Source organism: Scomber scombrus, chromosome 1 (assembly GCF_963691925.1).
Source record: "Scomber scombrus chromosome 1, fScoSco1.1, whole genome shotgun sequence".
NCBI lineage: Eukaryota > Metazoa > Chordata > Actinopteri > Scombriformes > Scombridae > Scomber > Scomber scombrus.
This window is the reverse complement of record NC_084970.1, coordinates 26,903,312-26,924,448: the sequence shown is the minus strand read 5'-3', so window position 1 is coordinate 26,924,448 and position 21,137 is coordinate 26,903,312. Positions and strand designations below refer to the sequence as shown.

Sequence of the window (21,137 nt, the reverse complement as noted above, 5' to 3'; positions counted from 1 at the left end):
TTGTGTGTGAGTCTGTGTATCTGTGTTTGGCGGGTAGGGGGTTTGAGGGTCAAATGAACATAGATGTCTTATTTAAGGAGAGTGACAGGCCTATAGGAATCATTGTTCAAAAGATCAGCAGTTCAAATAGCTCACCAGCAGCACTTGGGATAAACGGGCTCATTATGGCTCCTCTTGCAGATTCTCTATGAATGGTATGTTGTTTCCTGCCTCTGAAGTCAGCTACAATTACTTCATAGTTATGCCTGTTGAGGGACCTGCTCACCACTTGTTGACCTTGTGTTTTATTTGATAAACTTTTAACAACACTTTTCATTTTAACAACACTTTTAATATAATGTTGTCTGAAAGAACTTCTAAAAGCAGGAAGCAGACTTGCATGTTAAGTGGCTTAAAAGGACACTGCCTTTCTCTAAGAAGAAAGTTCTTGTCTCCGAATTGAAAAAGACAGATATTCCTATACCCTACATTTATCAAGCAACTGTAAACGAATAATAGATAAATAGATAATAGAAAAATAATAATAATAGTCACAACTCACTAGTAGAAAAAACTCTATGAATTTGCCAATTATCGATACAACAAGAGGAACTTCTGTCACAGGTTGTTTGAACCGGCGGTTCAGTTAAGAAGGGACACATAGAGCTTTCAGCTATTTGCTAGCGGCTGTCGCTATGTCTCGGTGTGTTAACGCACATAAACAAAACGCGGTGCCAAGCTGCAAAGACACACCTGTCCTTGTCATCGGGATAGTCTCCTATCAGAGTGAGTATACACAAAAACGGCTCAGACACGGACACTTAGTTAATTAGTAACCTAAACCGAGTTCGAAAGTGACTTGTGTTGCTAGGAGACAGCTTGGCTAGCTAAGTTGCCAATCATGGAAACTATTTATAATTATAAATATAGTTTAATTATATATTTGTAACTATATAAAATATGGTATATCAACTATATAGTTTAACTATATATTTGTAACTATATATACATATGGTATATGAATTATAATTATAAATATAGTTTAACTATATATTTGTAACTATATATAAATATGGTATATCAATATATAGTTTAACTAGCCTATGGGGTACCGATTGTAAAATTTCGGTGGCATACATTTAAATTTAACATTTACATTTAATATTTAGATTTTTAGATTTAGATTGTTTTAACGTATACACATTTTTAATAATTATATATGTTTTACATTAATTTGAATTGTCTCAAATGAAAGCAAATGTAGCTAAATGTGAGTAAAGTGAGCTAAATATTCAAAATATATCAGCTATAAAACTGTTTTGCAATCAGCACAGATTTAACTATACATTTAGTATAACTATGTATATATTTATAGTTTCCTTGCTGCCAATGGCTGACCACAAATGGGAACATAAAACACTTTCAACTCACTCAAAGTCGTGCACTCAAGACAACAGATGAGGCACCTGCTGCGTGACATTACTCAGTCAGCCTATATCTTAAAGTGCCGTGTCAATGATGAGATCTCGAACCAGGTGTAAGTTGTGTCTTATTAAAAATTAATTTACAGATTTATACAAACATACAAAATGTTTGAATACAGAAGTGATTCAAACAGTTAAGTCCTAACTAGAACCAGCTCTTTCTGTAAAAACTTTTAGGGGAAAAAAATACAAGTTATGTCTCAAGTCAGTCAAGACAAGTAACAACTGTCATATCTTGTCAAAGAAAATCTCAAGTCTCTCAGGATTTAAAGGTTCCTGTGGACAAATTCAAGTCAAGTCACAAGTCAGCAAATTGCAAATCTGAGATGTGTGAATACATGCAATAACTGACCAAGTCCTTTCAATGCATCTATATAATAAAAAATGTTGTTTGTTATATTAATAACAGCACATGCACACCATGTGCGGTTATTCATATATTTTCTTAGCATTTTATCAGGTCAAAACTTGAGAATTAAATTGTTTTGCACTCAAGTCAAATCTCAGGTCAGTTCACAGAAAAGTTACTTTTAAGTAGCAGCTTAGTCTGACTTTACTCAAGTCTACAGCCTTGAAGTCTTAATTATGAGAAAGCCTAAAATAGGGTCAACAGGTTTTTCTGTTTACCTGTTGACCCCTATTTTTTAATTCACCCATAATGAATCTGGGTTGGATCTTGTTGAATGCTGTACTATTGGAGACATAATCTGTTAAAGAGAAATTCTGTAGGTGAGACTGAAACCAATTCATATTAAAACACTGCCATCTAGTGGAGAGATTATCTCCATGCACTTGGTTCTGATTGGGAGGAAATGAAGTGTCACACAAAAGGCCTTCTGTTTCAACGCAATCACATTTATTGGCTTTTTTTCTATGCACAGTTACTAAGCAGCCTGATGAGCTGTTAAAATGAATTAGTAGTAGAATAATGGAATTTTCACAATGTTGTATCCCCCCTCCCAAAAAAAATAAATACAAGACTGAAGATGTTGCACAGCTCCAAAATATACAAAGGCTTGGAAATAATTATGTAAACTTTGAAAAAAAAAAAAACTTTTTTGTTTGTATTCTTTTATTTATTTATTTTACAAAAGAAAGAATTTTCAACATTTTTCTTCTTTAAAAACGTATTTACAGGTTTATACAAAAATACAAAAGTGATTCAAATCTGTTAAGTCCTAGCTAGTTTTAAACATGGAGCTTCTTTTAAATAGACAGTTACACTGTGTTTTCAACGTCTGTGTTTTTTTCTTTGTATTCTCTAACACATATTTTAAAGTCTGTTTAGTGTTATTCCATACTGTACACCTTGAAAAAAATATCCAGTGGTTGTTGTCACACTTCCCTTTAGCGTACAATTGCGTGCAGACATTGGAAAACAGCCTCGAACGAAAACTCTATGAAGGCTATAGAATTTTGTTTCGTTGTATTCCCAAGCTGCTGAGTACTGAGGTTTGAAAGGGCTAAATGAGTACTAAACGAGTCTGTATGGCAACCTCACAGTTTGTCTTTCTAATTAAATTGTGTCGATCAATCAACTATCCACTGATTTCAGAAAGGAAAGAAACAGTAAAAATACCCATTCAGCATCAACGCCAGGTACAATATGGAAAAATCCCACTAAACAAATTGTCAATACTGAGTGTTTTTGCTATCAAACTTTTTAAATGGCATTTCACAGTCACATTGCATTATTCATGTAATACTGTTTTAACCGTACAGATTCATTTATATTAATTGTTCAACAATATTAAAAGTTTTGTGGGAATTTGAAAATTCTGAAGTTAGTCAAAAGTAAAAGCAATGACTTTTTGATCAGCTTTTGGGTCTATGAATGGTTACTTTTCCATTTCCATGTTTTTTGATTTATTTGTACATTTATATTATTCAAAGAGGTTAGTCCAGATATGTACTTTAAAGTGAATCAGCAGTTTCTCCTGGAAAGTATCTCTCTCACTCCAACTTTCACAGCTCCAGCAAGACTAGGACCCAGCACCAGAAGTGTTCAGATTCTTCCACCTGACAGATTCTATATAATTTTCTTTACAGTCTCTTAAACATATGATTGTCCAGTGAGTAGATATACAGTACAAGATAAACCCCTGTTTGTGATCACGACTATACAGAACAGAATTAGCCAGACAGTTTGTACATCTATAGAACACACTATTGAACTTGACATTTGAACGGAAAATACAAAATCTTTTCTCGTGTTATGGAGACATCCCTCAGATAAAAATAATGATATGGTGGTGTCCTTTTCTTTTCTTCTTCTATTTTTTTCTTTACTTATTGCATGCGATAGAAAACACAACAAATAAAACAATGAACAGGAACAAGTGCGCTTCAGCAATATGGGTATGATGAATGTAAAATTCTAATAATCAGTTCACAGCTTTTTACTCTCTCCATCTTACACAGTGTCAGTTCTGCAATTCAGATTCGCTGAGTATCAAACATTTGTGGTTTTGTTATCTATCTATCTATCTATCTATCTATCTATCTATCTATCTATCTATCTATCTATCTATCTATCTATCTATAGCATTTACAATAAAACAGTAATATACTTGCTGAGGTATTCACAGAATACAGTGAATGGTTACTATTGAAGTACGGTCTCTCAATGTAAGAAGTATATGTGTTGTGTTTGCTGTGGTAGGCAGGTGAGAGTTCAAACTTTAAACTGATGATCATTTCCTTTCGGTAACACGTTGTACGCCATACTCTGGTGTTAAGCAGAAAAGGCTGCAACAATGGATGCATTGCTGACACTGACCTCTTGTCTCCTCTCTTTCAGATATTGTGATATAAAGTTTGTAGGGTAAGACAAAATGGTATACACCAGCCACTATTTTGAGCTTTCACCTGTCTAATGCTACTGGGTCAGTGCAAATGAAGGAGAGGCAACAAGGAGAGGAGAACAGTGTATTGTTGATATTTATGTATAATGTTGTCAGTGAGACCTGTTCTTCTTTGCTACACTCAGGTTGATACCCTATAAAATTTCTGCTCATTGTTTTATATAGATATGACTTTATATTCAGTACAAATATACATATGCAATTTCATTATAAGATATATTTTATTTTCAAGGAATATTCTTGAAGAATCATGAAGTGCAAAAGAGAGGTTGGTTCTTTGAAACCTTTCTAAATTAACCTCTTGTCAAACCGATTGAGGACCTAAAGCATTTTCACCGTCTGCACTCAATGGTATCTTTAAAACTGCGTTGAAATGCATCTTTTCCACTTCAAGTCAGCACAGCACAACTGGCCAGCAACTGGAAAAGCTCTAATCAGTCTAAACATACTAAATTTCAAGGTTGGGTTTAAATAAGTATGTGATTCTGGTGGGACATGGCCCAAGTCCATGTATATGTGGAGGGACTTAAAATTGCCCTACTTACAACCACCTCTAGTAGAGAAAGGCCACTGTGCGATTGTCCAAAATTAGCCTGTATCTTTGACAAATGGGCCCCATCTAGGCACAAGCCCTAGCTCCTTCTTGTTAGACACTCATATCCAAGACAAATCCATTTAGATCACTGGCAATGTGGTACAAATATCACTAAAACCTTTCACAGTGAAAGATTAATTATTCTTATAATACAAAGAAACCACAAAAATGTCGACAGAAACCAGGATCCAGGGGATGTTTCCATATAGGGTCATGCTACATGGTGAAATTTTATCATCATGTTCTGAGGCGCAGTTTTACAAAAATACATGCATCATGTTATCTTTTTGGATATAATTTATGTGAAGAAATATATGATTGGCTCTGTGTGATATACTCTTTATGCCAGGTCTGCAGATGGAAATATAATAGATACGTTGGTGCTGTGTTGAGATAATGTTGTTGGTAACTTCCACAAGAAACAACCCTTGCTTGTTGGCAGGAATATTAAGTATGGACTCTGGGAAGTCTGGCCACTGCTTTGGGCACCAAAAGTTGAAAGAATATTACATTTCATACGAATTTTAAATTTTCATGAGAAAGCAGTTCCTCAGCGACACACACACATCCACACCACTCAAAACACAAGAAGTAGAAATATCAGTGGATGATGTGCTTGTACATGCACGCGCACATTGTCCATTCTCCACAACATTTCTTTTCTTATCATAATTTACCAAACATTCTGGACTGATTTTTTTTTTAATTTAAAAAATCAAAATAGGTCTTAAGTTTTGCTCTTTTAACTATGAGGGAGCTATTCTTTTGATAATACAGTATTAAGGTATATTCTCAAAGTTTTCAAAGTCATACCTTTATGATTCAGTACCTCACAACACTGTCTGACACCCCTTAAATAGAATAGTTGATCCAAATACTGGGTGCATTTTAGCAACAGTCATATTTTGTGTGTTGCAGGCATTAGACGATTGGGATGATTGATGAGACACCTATCCAAGATTATAAAAGTAGGAGGGGCCATTTCTAATGTAGGACGCAGCCAAGAATAGAGAACATCTCTCATTGGGTGGTTTTTAGGAGGATCTGTCATCATGGGGGCTCCCATCTGAGTTCTCTGTCTCCCCTTCGGAAATGACTTGCATTGGGGCTGTGTAGAGGCGGCTGCGTGTACTGTAGCGACTGCTGTTGGCTACAGGGGGGATCCGAGAGCGGCCCTGTCGAGATGCAGCTGACATGGGCAGGGTTTTGGGGGTGAAACTCTCAGAGTTAGCCCTGGGAAATAGACCTGGTATCTGGATTGGTTCCAGGCCAGGAATTGGGGGCTCCTGGAGTGCAGAGGGTGGCTCCTCAGCCTGTCTAATTAGCCCTTCCTGAATGGACTCCCCAGGGGTTTTGGGGGTGATAGGGCTCTTCAGAATCTCTGTAGCAGACATGCGGTAGCTGGAATCAGACCTACTGCCTTTCTTCAGTAACAGGAGTTTGAACTCCTCATTGGACGTACTGGATTTCTTGGCGCTGCGGTAGATGGGCACAGGGGCTCGTTGTGAACCAGCAGCAGTGGCTAAGGTGGCTGGGATGTTGAGAGGTGGGGCTGGCGGGATAATGACAGTGGATACATTACCAGGGGTCGCTGGTGTTGTAGGACAGAGACGAGACTTAACATTCAAGTCTCCCGAATCTTTACGGCCCAAGACCTTTCTCTTGGATCTGAAAAAGGAAATCACAGTTTAGTCATAATTAAGATTTAGACAGATGGTAGACAGATAAATGGTTGACAAAATAATAAGTTAAGAATTTGAATCACCACTAAAAGACTGACAAATAAATAAATTGTACATAGACAATGCAGAGATTCAAACAGATTGACTGACGACAATGCAAAATTTATAGTACCTGTGTATCATGGCAAACAGATCCTCAGTTGTACGGGTCTTGTTGGGTGAAGTTATTAAAATGTCATCATCCACTTTGGTGTCATCCGTCAGAGGGGAGAGTGAATTGTCACTCGGCGTTGAATCTGCAGCAAACAATATCCCTATCACATTTCATCCGGTTGTCTGATCATTTAGTATACAATTGGTGGAATAACCATCCTTTAAACCTCTGTTTATGATTAAAGATTATTGCTAATGATTAACTAGCAGTTAAAGGAAATATGTTATTAGCTCAATTTTTGTAAATTAATACTAGCATGTAACTGTATTGTTTTCTGTATTCTTTACAAAAGAGTATGTTAGCTGAAATTGTTTTTTAAGCTTACCTTTACTGAAGTAGTCCTCAGTGTCAGGAGTGGTGGAGTCATCTTTACTCTCCTGTAGCTGCTGATGGGCACTTCTGGTAGCACCTGATGTCACTTCCTCCTCTTCTTCCTGCTCTTCTTGTCCTCCTTTCCTTGCATCGCTGATTAGGTAAGGATGCGATGTTTCCACTGTGTTACCAGGCACTTTGACTGGACTAGCCCAGGGCCCTGAGTCTAAGTGGGATCCCCCGGCAAACTCATATGCTGGGGGTGGAGGGTGGTCTGATCGCATGCCTCCTCTGGAACATGCAGCCCTCAGTGTTTCTTTCACTTGCTCTTCCTCCTCTTCCTCATCATCTTCATCATCATCATCATCTTGAGAGAATGAGCGCTCCCCCAAAACCCGAAACTCAGAGTGTGCATGAGAAGAGTGCGTGAGCCCTCTGAACTCTGTGTGTGAGTGGATATGTGTGTGTAGATCCACTGGCGAAGGGTGGGGAGCACGTGGCACAGGCCTATGCAGGGGTGAGCTGTCCTCAGAGTGTTCTGATGATGTGTCCATACGGGTTCTGAAGGCTGTCATGGCCCAGAAAGTTCCAGGTCCATAGCGGTCTTGTCTAAGTAACAGGCTTTCATAGGATGGAGGCCCATCAGGGTGGCGGCCAGGTGGGTGTGGTTGTGAGTGTTCAGGGGAGGAAGTGTGGTCCTGAGCAGGGGGTCTGGGAGGTGGTCTGCGGGGAGGAAGAGGCCTAGTGTTAATAGGAGGCGGAGCCAAAGTAGAACCACTAGGAGGACATTTGGGTCTAGTAGCAGTCTCAGCTCCATTTGTTGATTCCTGGTCTGTAGTGGTAACACTATCTGTAGATAGGCTGATGGAGTGGAGCTGCACTGAACGAAGAGCAGACGGAGTTATCGCCAATAGATTGGAGCTGGGAATTAAAGGAGCAGAGTTTGAACTCAGCACAGGGTTGATACTTGATGCCTCAGAGGCCAACAACTTTGTTCCAGTGGTTAAAACATTTGCAACTCTGTGTTTGCTATGGTGGAGTGTGTGCATGTGGTGTGTCCTGTTGGATAGTGTGTGTCTGACATAGCCCCCATGAAGAACATTGAGATCAAGTTGAGAAGGTGGAGGTGGGAAGTCTGGGTCTTTTTTATAGCCAGAGGAAATGGAAGCTCCATCTCTTGGGAAATGTTGCAGCGAAGAGAGAGAAGACTTCCTCTCGGGCACTTTGGGCTTTCTCTTGCCAGTTGAGGGTGACAGAGGTCCTGGGAAGAATGCTGCCGAAGATGAGGGCAAGGTTGATGTTGGAGTTTCTGATTGACTGGAATAGCCACTTGATGGTGAGGCTAGGCCAGCCAGCTTCTCAGGTGATCCAAGTTTGAAATCTCCAGGTGGGAGTGGTGGGCTAGTTGCCCTGGTTTCTGAAGCCTGGGCAAGGGCCTGGGTTTGGGCTTCTGTGGAGGAGGAAGAGCTGTCTGGTGACTTGATACACTCCATAACAGTCGTGCCTGTGGCTGTGCTGGAGTTGGACATGGATGCGTACTCACCATTGTTGGACTTCAGCTCAGTATTGTGAAGCCACAGGTCTGCATAGTCAGATTGCACAGCACCGTCATCCTTAAATGAGTGTGTATCTGCAGAGCTGAAGGACATGGGCTCTACTATGTCCACAGTTTCACCCAGCCCCATTCCCCATGTTCCCATTGGCTCTGCCACAAGACAAGATGTCTGTAATGGTTCTGGAGCACCTCCAAGCTCTAGATCCAGCTTCAAATCTGTGGAAGACAAGGTAAGTTCTTGTTCACTAACCATCTTTGGTTGATCCTGATCCGCCTGTGTGTCTGTTCCGACATCAACACTACAACTGTTGTCCCTAAGTGAGGAGGTGCGTTTGGGTGGTGGAGGTTTGACTTTTGGTTTCCTCAGTGGACGACTGGATCTTCCCAGGGTCATAGTGCCTGCTCTGAAGTCAGTTGAAGGCTGGGTGTAAACTCCATGGGATAGTGGTGCTGCCACAGTGTTGGATTGACCGCAAAGAGGCCCTGGATCTGCATAGTTATAGTATCCTCTGTAACTTTGATTACACTCCCCAAAATGCACAGAAGAGGAGTAAAAACCCTCTGTGTCGGATGGGTAATGCAAACCAGGGTCTTTTTCAGTGTTGCTGGTCTTGTTGTCACTGAAACAGGTTGGCTCTTCCAGACCTTGTTTGGAACTGTACTCCGGGGCTAACCCATGGTTCTGGCTTAGGTTGTGGGTCTGGTCAGAATCTTGGTCTGGATCATTCTGGTCTTGGTCTGGAGGATATGTCCATTCCCCTTCACTGGCTGTACTGACTCCTGCATCATCCAGCTGGTCTGTGGCTGAGGATGTGAATGAACTTGACCTGTGGCCCTGGCCCTGGGGCCTGAGGTCAGAGTGGTATGAAGGATCCAGGGAGAATCCTTCATCAATGGCATTGGGCACAGTGTTAAGTGACAGCTCTGAGTCGCAGTGGGATGAGCCTGTCAGTGGTGGAGAAGAGGGTGGGGGAATGGTTTCAGAGGTCTGAGAGGGGCAGGTGGAGCTGGAACCACTCCAGTTCCCGCTTGACGACTGGTGGTCCTCCTTGTGGTCCACATGGCTGCCCAGGACTCCTGTTGTAGATACAGAGTGAATAGGGCTGCTGAAAGTATCAGAACTTGATGAAATCTCACAGCTGCCCATGTCAGCCTTGCGGGGCAAGCGAGAACGACCCCTTTCCATCCAGCTATGCTCTGGGCTCCCTCCTCCTCCACCCCCTCTGTCTCTCTCTCCAGATCGTTGCAACCTCTTTAGGCTTCCAAGTTGCAATGGCTCAGGAGCTGCCTGGTCATCAGTGCTCTCTTCTTCATCCATCATCATCTTCATCCTTGGACTAGGACCAGGTGGAATAAAGTCCTCTGCTTCATATGGTGACAACTCTTCATCCTCGTCATCATCATCATAATTGTCATCGTCATCGTCGTCACTGTCCATTAAGCGTCCACCTTCTCGCGGAAGGCTACGAGATCGCAATCGTCCCCCGTGGGCTGCAGCACTAGTGTATGTGGAGTCTGACTGGTCACCAAGGGAAGAAATGTTGCCTGTTGAATGGGACAGAGAGGCAGGAATTCCCTGATGGCCACGTTGAGCTCTAATGCGTCGTCTGGAAGGAGCAGCTGTACCTGAAGAAGGGAGGACAGAGAAGAGAGTGGAAAGAGAGGTAGACATATTTTAATTCCCACTGATGTTGGCCATATGGCCTACCTCAGGTATTTTAATAGCAGGGTGCCATTTATGTACCTCTGTGATGAATGTAGTTTGAGGGTGACAATATGTTGATTTGATATTATTGGAGGCCTACACTTGGCTGTCCTGTTCAAGGACATGGAATGGCTAATAATAGGTTAGTCCTCTGAACATACTATAAGTATATCCAGACATAAAAATTATCATACAAAATCGTCATAGCAAAGACCGCAAAGTTAGACATTTTAATTTGTAGCTGGACTAAATTGAACAAACTCCTTATTTATAGTCCCTAGCACAATTATAGAGCCTGACAGACTAAAGGGAATAGGATAACCAGGCAGACACACTTGTCCATTCTAAGGAACTTACATGCTATAAGGAAATCATCTGTCTGGCAGCCAGAGTCACGAGTGTGATGAAGACGGCCACTGATTGAGAGGTCTTCCTGACACAGAGAGAGTTGGTGAGGATTGGCATGGACGATCACTGTGCGCTCTCGGGCTACTGGCGATTCGTCTGAGTCTGAATGCAAAGTGACAAAGCATGTTGAATATATGGTAAAAATCTTTTCATAAGTCATGGTTGGACGTTTTTTTTTCTAAATCTTATTTTGGTAGTTCTGGTTATTAATCCTACACGTAATGGTAATAGTTTACTCACTAGCTTGTAGAGATTTGTGCAATCTCAATTGTCACTTGCTTTGTAAAACTGCATGCACGTGTAACAGTCTATGGTGATTACAGATAAATAGATAAAGTTGAACCAAGAGAATTAATCAAAACAGTTTGGGTAACTGTCTTTATAGGGGCATTTTCTTGCCGTTACTAGGCAGTGAAAGATGACAGACGAGTGAGAGAAATAAAAAGGAACGACCTAGATTGGAATGAACCAGGGATGTTGTGGTTCATGGTCTGTGTCTCAACCCATAAGCCGTGGGGGCATCCCAGGTAACAGTTTTAATGGGCAACCTAGTATTTTTGTTTGCGTGTGAGTGTTGCACATGTAAACAAAACAGAACAATGTTTAGCTTCCACTAATGGACACATGGAATGTAATATCCCCAGATCTCAGCAATTAGAATTGTAAAATGTTGGTAAAATATCAATTCAACCAACCACAACAATTGCCAAACCTACAAAATAAAGCACCATGTAGACCACCATATAAAATAACCTACATTTTCTATCATGGAGCAGTATAACATACCCATGTCCTGTTGAACTCGTTTTGGTATTCCTGTAATAGTCTTCCTCCTCCTCAGCTTCCTTCTTCTCTGAAGAACTGACTGGGAATGGACGAGAGAGCAACGTGCACTTGCTTCCCTGTCAAATCCAACTCCTGAAATAACAACACAGAAATTATAAGCCATATAAATGTTTCCTTTTTGATTCTCACCAACTTTCCTCCTAATTAAAGCTGGAGTGCGGGACTTTTGTCTCCCCCCTTTGGCAGTGAGAGTAATCATTCACAAAACACTGTTGACACGTGCTTACAACACAGGCTCCGCCATATCCTACTAAGTCGCCACTGTTGTGGCTGTAAAACAGTGGATACATTGTTTTGTGCATCATACAAGCCCCCATGATGACTTATTTCACTATAAGAATTTGATCTATTTGGCCTTATAAAATTTGGAAAGCTAGTTGAGAGTTAACTGATTAATTAGCCAGCTTGACCTGCATAAGTTGAAATGCACTCATCTGATCAGTGAGGGAATGTTAAACCTAATACCAGATATACTGTGATTTACCTGGCGGTGATAGGCTTAATCGGCAATGTGTAAGTTCATTTAGCCAGGGCTCGAATATAATGGATGTTCAAACACCACACTCCAGGTTTAATTTTTCTTTTTTTCCTGTGTTCATCTTACCTGTGACGTTGATGGGGATGATACAGGAGGAAATCGCATGAGAATCAGCATTTGCCTTCTTATCTGATGGAGGGAGATTTTCCTTGGACCAGTTTGTCTGTTTATCCTGGGTTGAGGGGGCTTTGGGAGCTGAGGCCTTGGCTCTGTGGCCCCCTAAGACCTCACCACCATCACCTTCCCCTGTTGAGGTAGCCTGGAAGAAAGGCAAAGACCGCAGCAACGTTATATACATTAAGTACTGATTGAGTCCTAGGGTGTTAATACATAAGTTAATTAGCTGAACAGATCAAAAAGGAAATATTTAAACCGATGACATGACAACAATTGATGACTACTACTGTATATTATCATTTCTCTAACATCAGTATATGCTATTACATTAAACTGAACTAATTTGAGGACAAACAAGAAGTTAATACAACACAAATGCTTGATACCTTTCTATTCCATGGAATGAAGATGCAACCTTCAATAGGATAAAGTAAGTGAAAGCACTCAAACTATAAACACAAAGTACGACAAAAGAAAAACAAAAGAACAGATGACATGACGTGAGTAAAAACAAAAAAAGGAAAGTCAAAAGGTGAAGGTTGAATGAAACAGACATTTTTTTCTTCCTTTCTCCAGTGACGGACCCAAAAAATCTTTACATCTTATACAGTATACTTATGTCAATAATTATATTCTATACTTTTATGTGTTGATACTTTTATCAAAAATCCGTCCTTATTTAACTTTTCTTTCAATATCTACCACAAGAAATATATGTTTAATTTGGTTGTATGTGTTTGGTATACAGTGGTTGACAGTTCATCATTCAAGCATATTTCTTACCTTTCTTTGGATCGTCTGAATATCTGCTTCTCTTCCTGGCCTCTCCTGTTGCAGCAGGAAAGCACACATAAACAAATATTTTTGAGTGTGCAAAGTCACTAACTCAACAAGTGGTTTAGTGAAGATTTGTACAAATATTTGAACATGTCAGTTAATTTTCTTACTTTTCTCTGTATGGTCTGGATCTCTGTTTCTCGTACTGTCCTCTCCTTCATGTTTAAGGTTAGGGTTAGAAAGAAAGAAAGAAAGAAGTAAAGGTTTAGTTAACGTGACCAAGATTAACTCTAAACAGAGCATCCCTTATCTATATAATAATAGGTACAAATAGTACCACATAAAAGAAAACAATCTAAATAGAAATGTTTTCATTTCATCTGTTTGATGTTAGATGAAACCCCAGACACATTGCAGTAACTGTGCACACAAACAGGCACCAATAATACGAATCATACAGCTGTGTTAGACATTAGTAGACATGAACACACAGACAAAGTTCTGTTTTACCTTCCTGGGCTGATAGTCTAACTCTCGTTCCCTCTCTGCTCTCTCTTGCTGCATGGCAACATCAAAATGAAATATTCTGTCAGTTTGTTACAAAACATGTAGAATCAAAAGTATCAAAAAGCACAAAAAATATAAAATGAGAAAAATATGATCAAGAAAAATTGGGTTTTCTAATATTCTACTTAATGTGAACTTTAATTTCTTCCTCTCTTTTCCGTACCTCACTTAATCTGGAAAAGAAAAACTGTCCAGTTTTTCAGTAATGACTGTGTTTCAAGTTTGTTTGATTGAGAGACATATTAGAATTTGCACTTGTCCAAAGTGCGCTTCACTTACCGCTCGTGCCAGGCGACTCCTCTGTTGCCGACGGATGGTGTGTGGTGAGGGGAATGTGGGCATGGGGGGCGCCACTGAGATAGAGATGGTCACCCTGTTCCTCTCCCGACTCGTGGAACGTTGGCTTTGTTGTTCGTCTGTGAAACACAAACATGAGCATGTACATGAAAACATAAACACAGAAATACTGTATGTGCTCAACACAGTACAACTGCGCAGGCTGTATCAGCCTTTCTCACCTCGGTGCAGGGCTCTTAGACTGAGCTGAGCATTTCTGTGCAGCTCCTCCAGACATGGTGGTCGGGTACAAGGATGAAACACGTTGTGATGCTGGTGCCATGGAGCCTGATAGTGAACTGACAGCTTGCTCTCTATATCCAGATTTGACACCGCTAAAATGAGAGAGAAGAGATACATATAACATGTTGAAGGGAATTTACAAACAGTATTTTTTCTGTGTGATTTTTTACATTTTAATGCATCTTATACTGATGGGTATTTTTGGTTTCATGCATCAAACTTTCCCCTGTGTCTAAATAGACTGCTTTTTTGTTTTTGTCTGATGAAGACCTTGGTGTTAAAAATTCTGCATCAGCAAACTAAATACTGATACTCTAAAATGCTGATATTTTTCTGGCACCTGATCCCAACTTGGGAGTGGTGTACACACTCAAATCAAAGAAACATAAGAACATAGCCCTACGGATGCATGGCCATATAATCATATAACAGACTATGGGGCCTTGGTAGGCTGAATGTCAGTTAGTCTGAGGTAATGGGATTAAAAGCAAATTTCTATTGTGCAGAATGTGATTGCCTTAATACTACATTTTAACACAGGAACCCTACAAGGGCCTCAAGATTAAACAACAACACTATCTATCTTGAGGCCCTCAGTTGTTATTGTGCTATAGTGATACATATTCCGAAACAAAATGCAATTAATCAAATTATGATAAACCACTGATGTAGAATCTGAAGGGGCCCCTGGGTGTGTGGGACTCTGATGCAGTTGCCTGAGATGTCCAGTTACTAATCCAGCCTTGTTTAGGCCAAGATATAATGCTATTTAATTTTAAAAAAATTAAAAAAGTATAAATAAGATTGAAAAAAAACAAAGTTAGTTATTGTTGCTTGAAGAAATTGTTCTTGAAATAGGACGTTTGTTTAGTAACAACACAAATGATGCTCAAACCTCAGTGCCTGTTCCACCAACACCAGAAAGTAAGTAGAACAGAGAGAAACCCTTAATAACCACATATCCAGGCCAGGCTTTACAATTTTCCACCAACAGGTAGATGTCTCACACTAAAGCCAGTCAACACATGAAGATACACAAAACAAAGGACTATAAGGGACACAATAACTATATGCAAAAATGTTTTTATATGAAAAATATGACAATACTCAGTCTTTTTTTATTGTATATGGACACATGAGACAATGCTGTTTCTTGCCAGCAGGTGGTAGCTAAACCCACCTCACTGACTGTGCATATACCAGCAGACCACTGTAAATTTCTTACACTCCTCCATGTTTATTTCCACTGCAATTTCTTTTAACAGAGTGATCAGAAAACACAACTCATTTTCAGAGATTAAAACGGTTGATTTTCAGATGAGGAGCGTGAGAGAATGGCTGTGATTATCCATCTCTCTTATCTGCTCTCGGAGCCCCTTTAGCTTTATGAATCCTATTTCCCTCTTTTAACTTGGAATTCAAAAAGCAATTGTGTCCTTGAAAACCACACTGTACATCAATAGCCAGGCAACCCTTCGCTGCTCATCAAGGCTCATATTTGCCTGCGATTAATTCAGCAAGCTCAGCAGCATTCAGCCCATTTAAACTACTGGGTTAAAGAAGCATATAGGGCCAGCTTATTCACACTATATAAACAATTACACAGCCCCCCCCCCTCACGCACAGTTACCTTCAAAGTAATTTTCATGTTGCGCATATCAAATCTTGTGTCTTTAACATTCATGAAAATAATGACTATTAAATACTCGATAGGAAACTATACAACAAAAAGAAAAACTTGGCAAGTACAGTGATTGTATTCAACAGTATAGACACAAAAGGGACAGAAATATTAAGATAAATTGAAATGTGTTCAAGAGAAATGTGTATGTGTATGGGGTTAGTGTACTTTGAAAGCTGAAATGAAAGGATAATATGTAAAGTCTGGTAGATCCTTGTGTTAGCTGAAAAGAGCTTGTCTACTCATTGAAATGACCTACTAAAAGCATGCTATTATACTATTTTAGTCCTGGTTGTGAGTGGTAATTACCATCAATAGAGCCAAGAAAGAGGTACAGAGTAGTAGAATATTGGAACCAGGCGGCAAAATAGTGTTTCTTTGAAAATAGTCTTTATAAAGTGCTGACCTAGTTGCTGTGATACAGTTAATTTCGTGGATTTGTTACTGTTATTTTACTCCCTGTTGCCTTTTCCCCTGAGTTTTCCTGTCATCGTCCCTTCTTTCTCTTTTGTACTTATTTTTTTCTTTCCCTCTGGCTGCTGCTATGAAGGTGTTACTCTCATCATAATCATTATAACATGATTATGAGAAAAAGCAGTACTCGGCAACATGTCCGGTGCTGCCTTACTCTGTATGTGATCAAACAAGAGTAACGGTCAACATTGAATGATTTTGCTAGCAACTCTTTGAGGCTGTACTTAGACACAACGATGCTCCGAGCTAAATGTTAACATTATCATGCTAACCACATCCACAAGTCTAACATGCTTACACTGATAATGCTAATGCTAAAGCCGATGCTAAGCATGTGTAATATTTCCCATAATTGCCATCTTAGTTTTGCATATTTGTTTACGTTTGCTAATTAGCACTTAACACAAAGCAAAGCTGACACCCAAGCGGATCTTTTTTGGATATTTAGTCATAAACCAAAGTATTGAACAAATTAAAATTTTGACCTGAAAATAGTGCTAAATGAAAGGTGAAGGGATCATCAAAGTAATTACAATTCCTCCGAAGGCGGACTTGAATGTGTGTACCAAATTTGACTATAGTAATCCAGACATTGCACTTACACTTACAAATGTGGCAACTCACATAGGCCTAAAAATACTTTGCAAAACATGAACAATGCACTGCTGGATTCAATGGTAATCAAATTATCTCACAAGAAATCCACAGGGAATACAAGTAATTTCCCCAAATAATTCTAAAAGCCAGTGATCAGTAGCATAACAAAAGCTAAGTGGTCTGTTTTGCTGTTTAAAACAGACTCCAGCTGTCCTACCTGCATTGTCCTGCTCCCACCTTGCTCTTGCTGCCTTGCTCCTTTTCTTCCTCATCTGCATTCGATTGTAATCAAGCTTATGCTGGGAGTTTCCCATTGCTAACATCAAGGACTAAGCAAAATATATGGAGCACACATATACACCTATCTAATGCACTCTCCTTCTTACTATATTCCTCCATCTCTGTTTCCCCTCATCCTGAAATCTGCAGGTGCAATGTCAGCAACTTGCAGTGTCATCATCAGGACTTGCATGCCAACAGCGGGAGGAGAGGAGAGGAGGGGAGGGGAGAGGAGAGGAGAGGAGAGGAGGTATGTGATAAAGAAATACAGTGCAGTATGGAAAAGAGATTAATGCAGGCAATTCACAGGACCCAAGCATTAACACAACACAAAAGTGATGCAAGTGCTCAAACTTTTGTGTATGAACTCTAATGCTATTTGGACTTTGCTGGGAAGTCTGAATAAGGGCTGGATATATGAATATATATGAGTATATTGTGCCCTGTGAATAATCTTAAAAGGTGAAAAGGAGGTGTTTAAATGTGCCACTAAATAGAAGTGCTTGTCCAAAGGTCAGATGGTGTCGGAAACTTCCACCACATCTTTCAAACCTTTCAGATGTTGGAAATTAGGCAACTGTGCCTTGCAATTTCTGTAACTTTCCAAAACTGACAATCCAACATTTACATGCACTTCATGCAGCGATTGGCCGGGCGTGATGGAAGTGTTTTTTTCATTCTTCATTCTTTACACAACTATTTGCAAGTACAACCAAGTGCAACACTCTGAATCCCTTCCAGGAGAGACTATATGGAAGTGTATGCCATTATATCCAAATGGCATCTTGCCCCTGTCTATTATGGCCTGCCTGTCATCCCATGGTTTCCGCTATGTACATTTTGTCCGGGCGGGCCACCACGGCTTAATTATTGCCGTCACGCCTTCAGAATTGCGGCAGGCGCGTGGAGCACAGTATGTATTTGGATACATTGTAAATAATTTCTCCACTCCCCTAAACTCTTTCCGTCAGGGCAGCGCACGCTCCGACTGGCGTTTTCACTGCTGCTCTGACAGCCCAGTAGTCTGGGCTGTGGACAGCACCGCCTAACCTGCGCGTGTTGTGTGTTTCATCAGCTGATGAGCGCCAACAGCACCACTGAGGTAAATGTGAAAGTTCCAATGGAGGGAAATAACTTCCAGTTGATCGTAAATTTGGCAAATTTCATTCACTTTTAGAGTTGGATAATAATATTTGCAACCATGAATTTCATTTTAAATCCAAAAATATGTCTTATAAGAATATGTCTTATAGACAGTTATTATTTACGCCCTACTTTAGCCTAGTTTATGGTTTGGGGGGTCTTAAAACTGAAACTTGAATGATGATTGGTCACTTAGCCAAGGTTTACTTGTAAAAGGCCAATGCCAGATGTAGGCTATGCATCTGAATTAATTTAGGTATTGCCCATCTCCAAAAGGCCACCTCAAAAAATTTCATCCACCTTTGTGTGTGGCTGCTGGGAGCACCCTATGAACACTTTTGCCTACTTATGTGGTCGGACAACACATTGTATAAACGGGTTCTTATCTATACCCTGAGTGTAAGGGCTTGAGGGTGTGCTTAGACCATAGTGAAGTCACACTACTCAGCCTGCCTGGGACCCAAAGCTACCCTAAGTACTGCATGCTGGAGCTCATTCTCGATCCATTTCAGACCATGTTGTGGTCTCTCAGTGGCAATCAGTCTGACTCAGTAGCAACTCTAAGAACCTCTGCTTTGAACTGCTGCTTTTTTGTGCTGAGATGAACCAGTGGAAGTGTTTTTTCCAACTTTTAGGGTCCCACCTCACTGAAGGTAGTTTATACATTATCAACTGGCATGAGGACCTACTGTATCCCTACAGTGGAGTTCAGTTCTTTCTTAGAAACTAAGAAATTTAAGAAAAAATATAATATAATATATAATAATATAATAATAATAATTTTGATTATTTTGTGCTCTCAGAATTATGGTTTGAGGGGTCAATAACAGACCACACAAAGCCAGTGAACAATTCCAGCTCCTTTACAGATGTGCAGATGAGGACACACTATCGTGTCAAAAAAACAAAAAGCAGTGCCAACGACCTATAAAAACATTACAACCAGGCACAATCATTCATGACATTTTGAGAACACTAACTCTCCACATGTCACTGCCTTAATAGTGCTATCTTTCTGCAATAGCTATATGATTTCTCTCTCTGGTCCAGATGTGAGTGAATGTAAGTCATTAGTAGAGAATGTATTAGGCTGTATCTGGGTCAGGCAGCACACTCCCTATGGCAGTAGCTGCAGAATCTTGTCATAGTAGACAGCTGTTATATAAGAAACACTAGCTGGCCATTTCTGCAGAGGAAAAACGGTATACCGTTAGTGGACCTACAATGGCTCAGCTGTCAGAGCACACATTACCTCATCTCATCAACAGTAGTGAAATTATTTTTTCAAATGATAGCAGCATTTAAACTGCAGCAACCTTTGCAGTAATGACACTTAATAATTTGGAGAAATAATTGTTATTTAAGTACTCCCTTCTGGCTGAGCATATCCCATATACTGGAATACAAATGCTGGAAAGTTACATATTCAGCAAAGCTGCTGTCAAGCTTAATATCCACCTGTGCTTTTACCCTTTACCCATACAGCCCCCCCTTAAGTAGCTGTAACGTTGTTAAAATTACCTTAGACTGCACTGTCTGACAGAATCACATATATTTTCTGGATCAGCTTGCTCCAGTGCTCCTTTGAAGCAATATGATGTTTACATTGAGTGAAATATTAAAACCCAGGACTCCATGTTTTTGTAATGGCTGCATGATTCCAGCAAATGGAAACATTCTAGATATCTGTGCATCAATTTATGCAAAATTCCCTTACATTTAGCCTGATCCTTTTGATATTGTTTTTATCACACATAGTCAAAACAACAATCTCTTGTCCACAACATTGGAGTATGCAAATACTTAATTAGCTCAACTAAATATGTCAAAATTGTACCTTATTTGAAATATATTGCCTGGCTATCCAGTGAAATGTAGTGTAACATCTATTGATATTTAGTACAAAGTGATCCACACAGCCAGACAGAATGGTAAATGTGTTTCCCGTTGTGATCATTTGATGCCACAACATTACCTCAGAACAACTTATCCCACTGATATTATAGTCACATATTGACTGATCAAAAGTTTAACCCCCCCCCCAGCATAAATAGTACTAATAAATGCCACATACTAAACAGGTTATGAAATAAAAGATTTTAAGAAACATACTCATTTTACAAAGGGTACCTTTGGATCGCACAGGGACACAGCCTAGCCCTAGACAAGCCAAAGCCATGGTTAGCAGCTGTCCGCTCTTTCTTCTTCTCTGCCTCTTTTTTGTCTTTCTCTGTCGCGCCTCCCTGTCTCTTGCAGGCTCCTTGTCATCTATCTACCAGTAACTCCACTTTGTTTACTCCTGCAGATTCAGAACCTTTCTAAAACATTCCTGTGCAAGACCAACATCCAGACTAGCAACATCTGCAGACACAGACCCTCCCCCTCCTCACCCACCCACCTGCTGTCCCTGCTTTCTCCTCCCTTCAGCTGGCCCAACGCTTCACGGATAATAAATGTTTCCTCTTTGTGCATAGTATAAGAGCAGAATTTACTTTGGCCTTGCTGAGAGCTACATTGCATCACATGACACACCTATGCTTCATCACAATCTCAAACACTTCACTGTCCCTTCTCTGTTGTCCCTATGAATCCCCCCCATTTGCCAGTGTCTGATGGTAGGATCCTGCCTTGGCATGGCCTGTCCCTGACCGTAATCTCTCTATGATGCAGTAATATGTGAAAGGAGGGGGGGTTCAGTCACAAAGTATTAATGTATTAATCCACCACATGCTGGGAATATG

The 21,137-nt window shown here is 40.1% G+C and overlaps 1 protein-coding gene across 1 annotated transcript in view; it reads right to left on the bottom strand.

Moving 5' to 3' along the window:
* Nucleotides 1–5,942: 5,942 nt before the first annotated feature.
* Nucleotides 5,943–21,137, bottom strand: part of nhsb (Nance-Horan syndrome b (congenital cataracts and dental anomalies)) — a 50,865-nt gene continuing 35,670 nt past the window's right edge. The window contains exons 2-13 of the mRNA XM_062432052.1: nt 14,162–14,314; nt 13,923–14,059; nt 13,807–13,839; nt 13,587–13,634; nt 13,247–13,291; nt 13,083–13,127; nt 12,249–12,441; nt 11,585–11,716; nt 10,748–10,900; nt 7,144–10,311; nt 6,777–6,900; nt 5,943–6,590 (exon numbers count right to left, since the gene is read on the bottom strand). Coding sequence (XP_062288036.1) covers nt 5,957–6,590; nt 6,777–6,900; nt 7,144–10,311; nt 10,748–10,900; nt 11,585–11,716; nt 12,249–12,441; nt 13,083–13,127; nt 13,247–13,291; nt 13,587–13,634; nt 13,807–13,839; nt 13,923–14,059; nt 14,162–14,314 — 4,865 coding nt within the window. The 3' untranslated portion in view covers nt 5,943–5,956. The remainder of the gene's footprint in view (nt 6,591–6,776; nt 6,901–7,143; nt 10,312–10,747; nt 10,901–11,584; nt 11,717–12,248; nt 12,442–13,082; nt 13,128–13,246; nt 13,292–13,586; nt 13,635–13,806; nt 13,840–13,922; nt 14,060–14,161; nt 14,315–21,137) is intronic.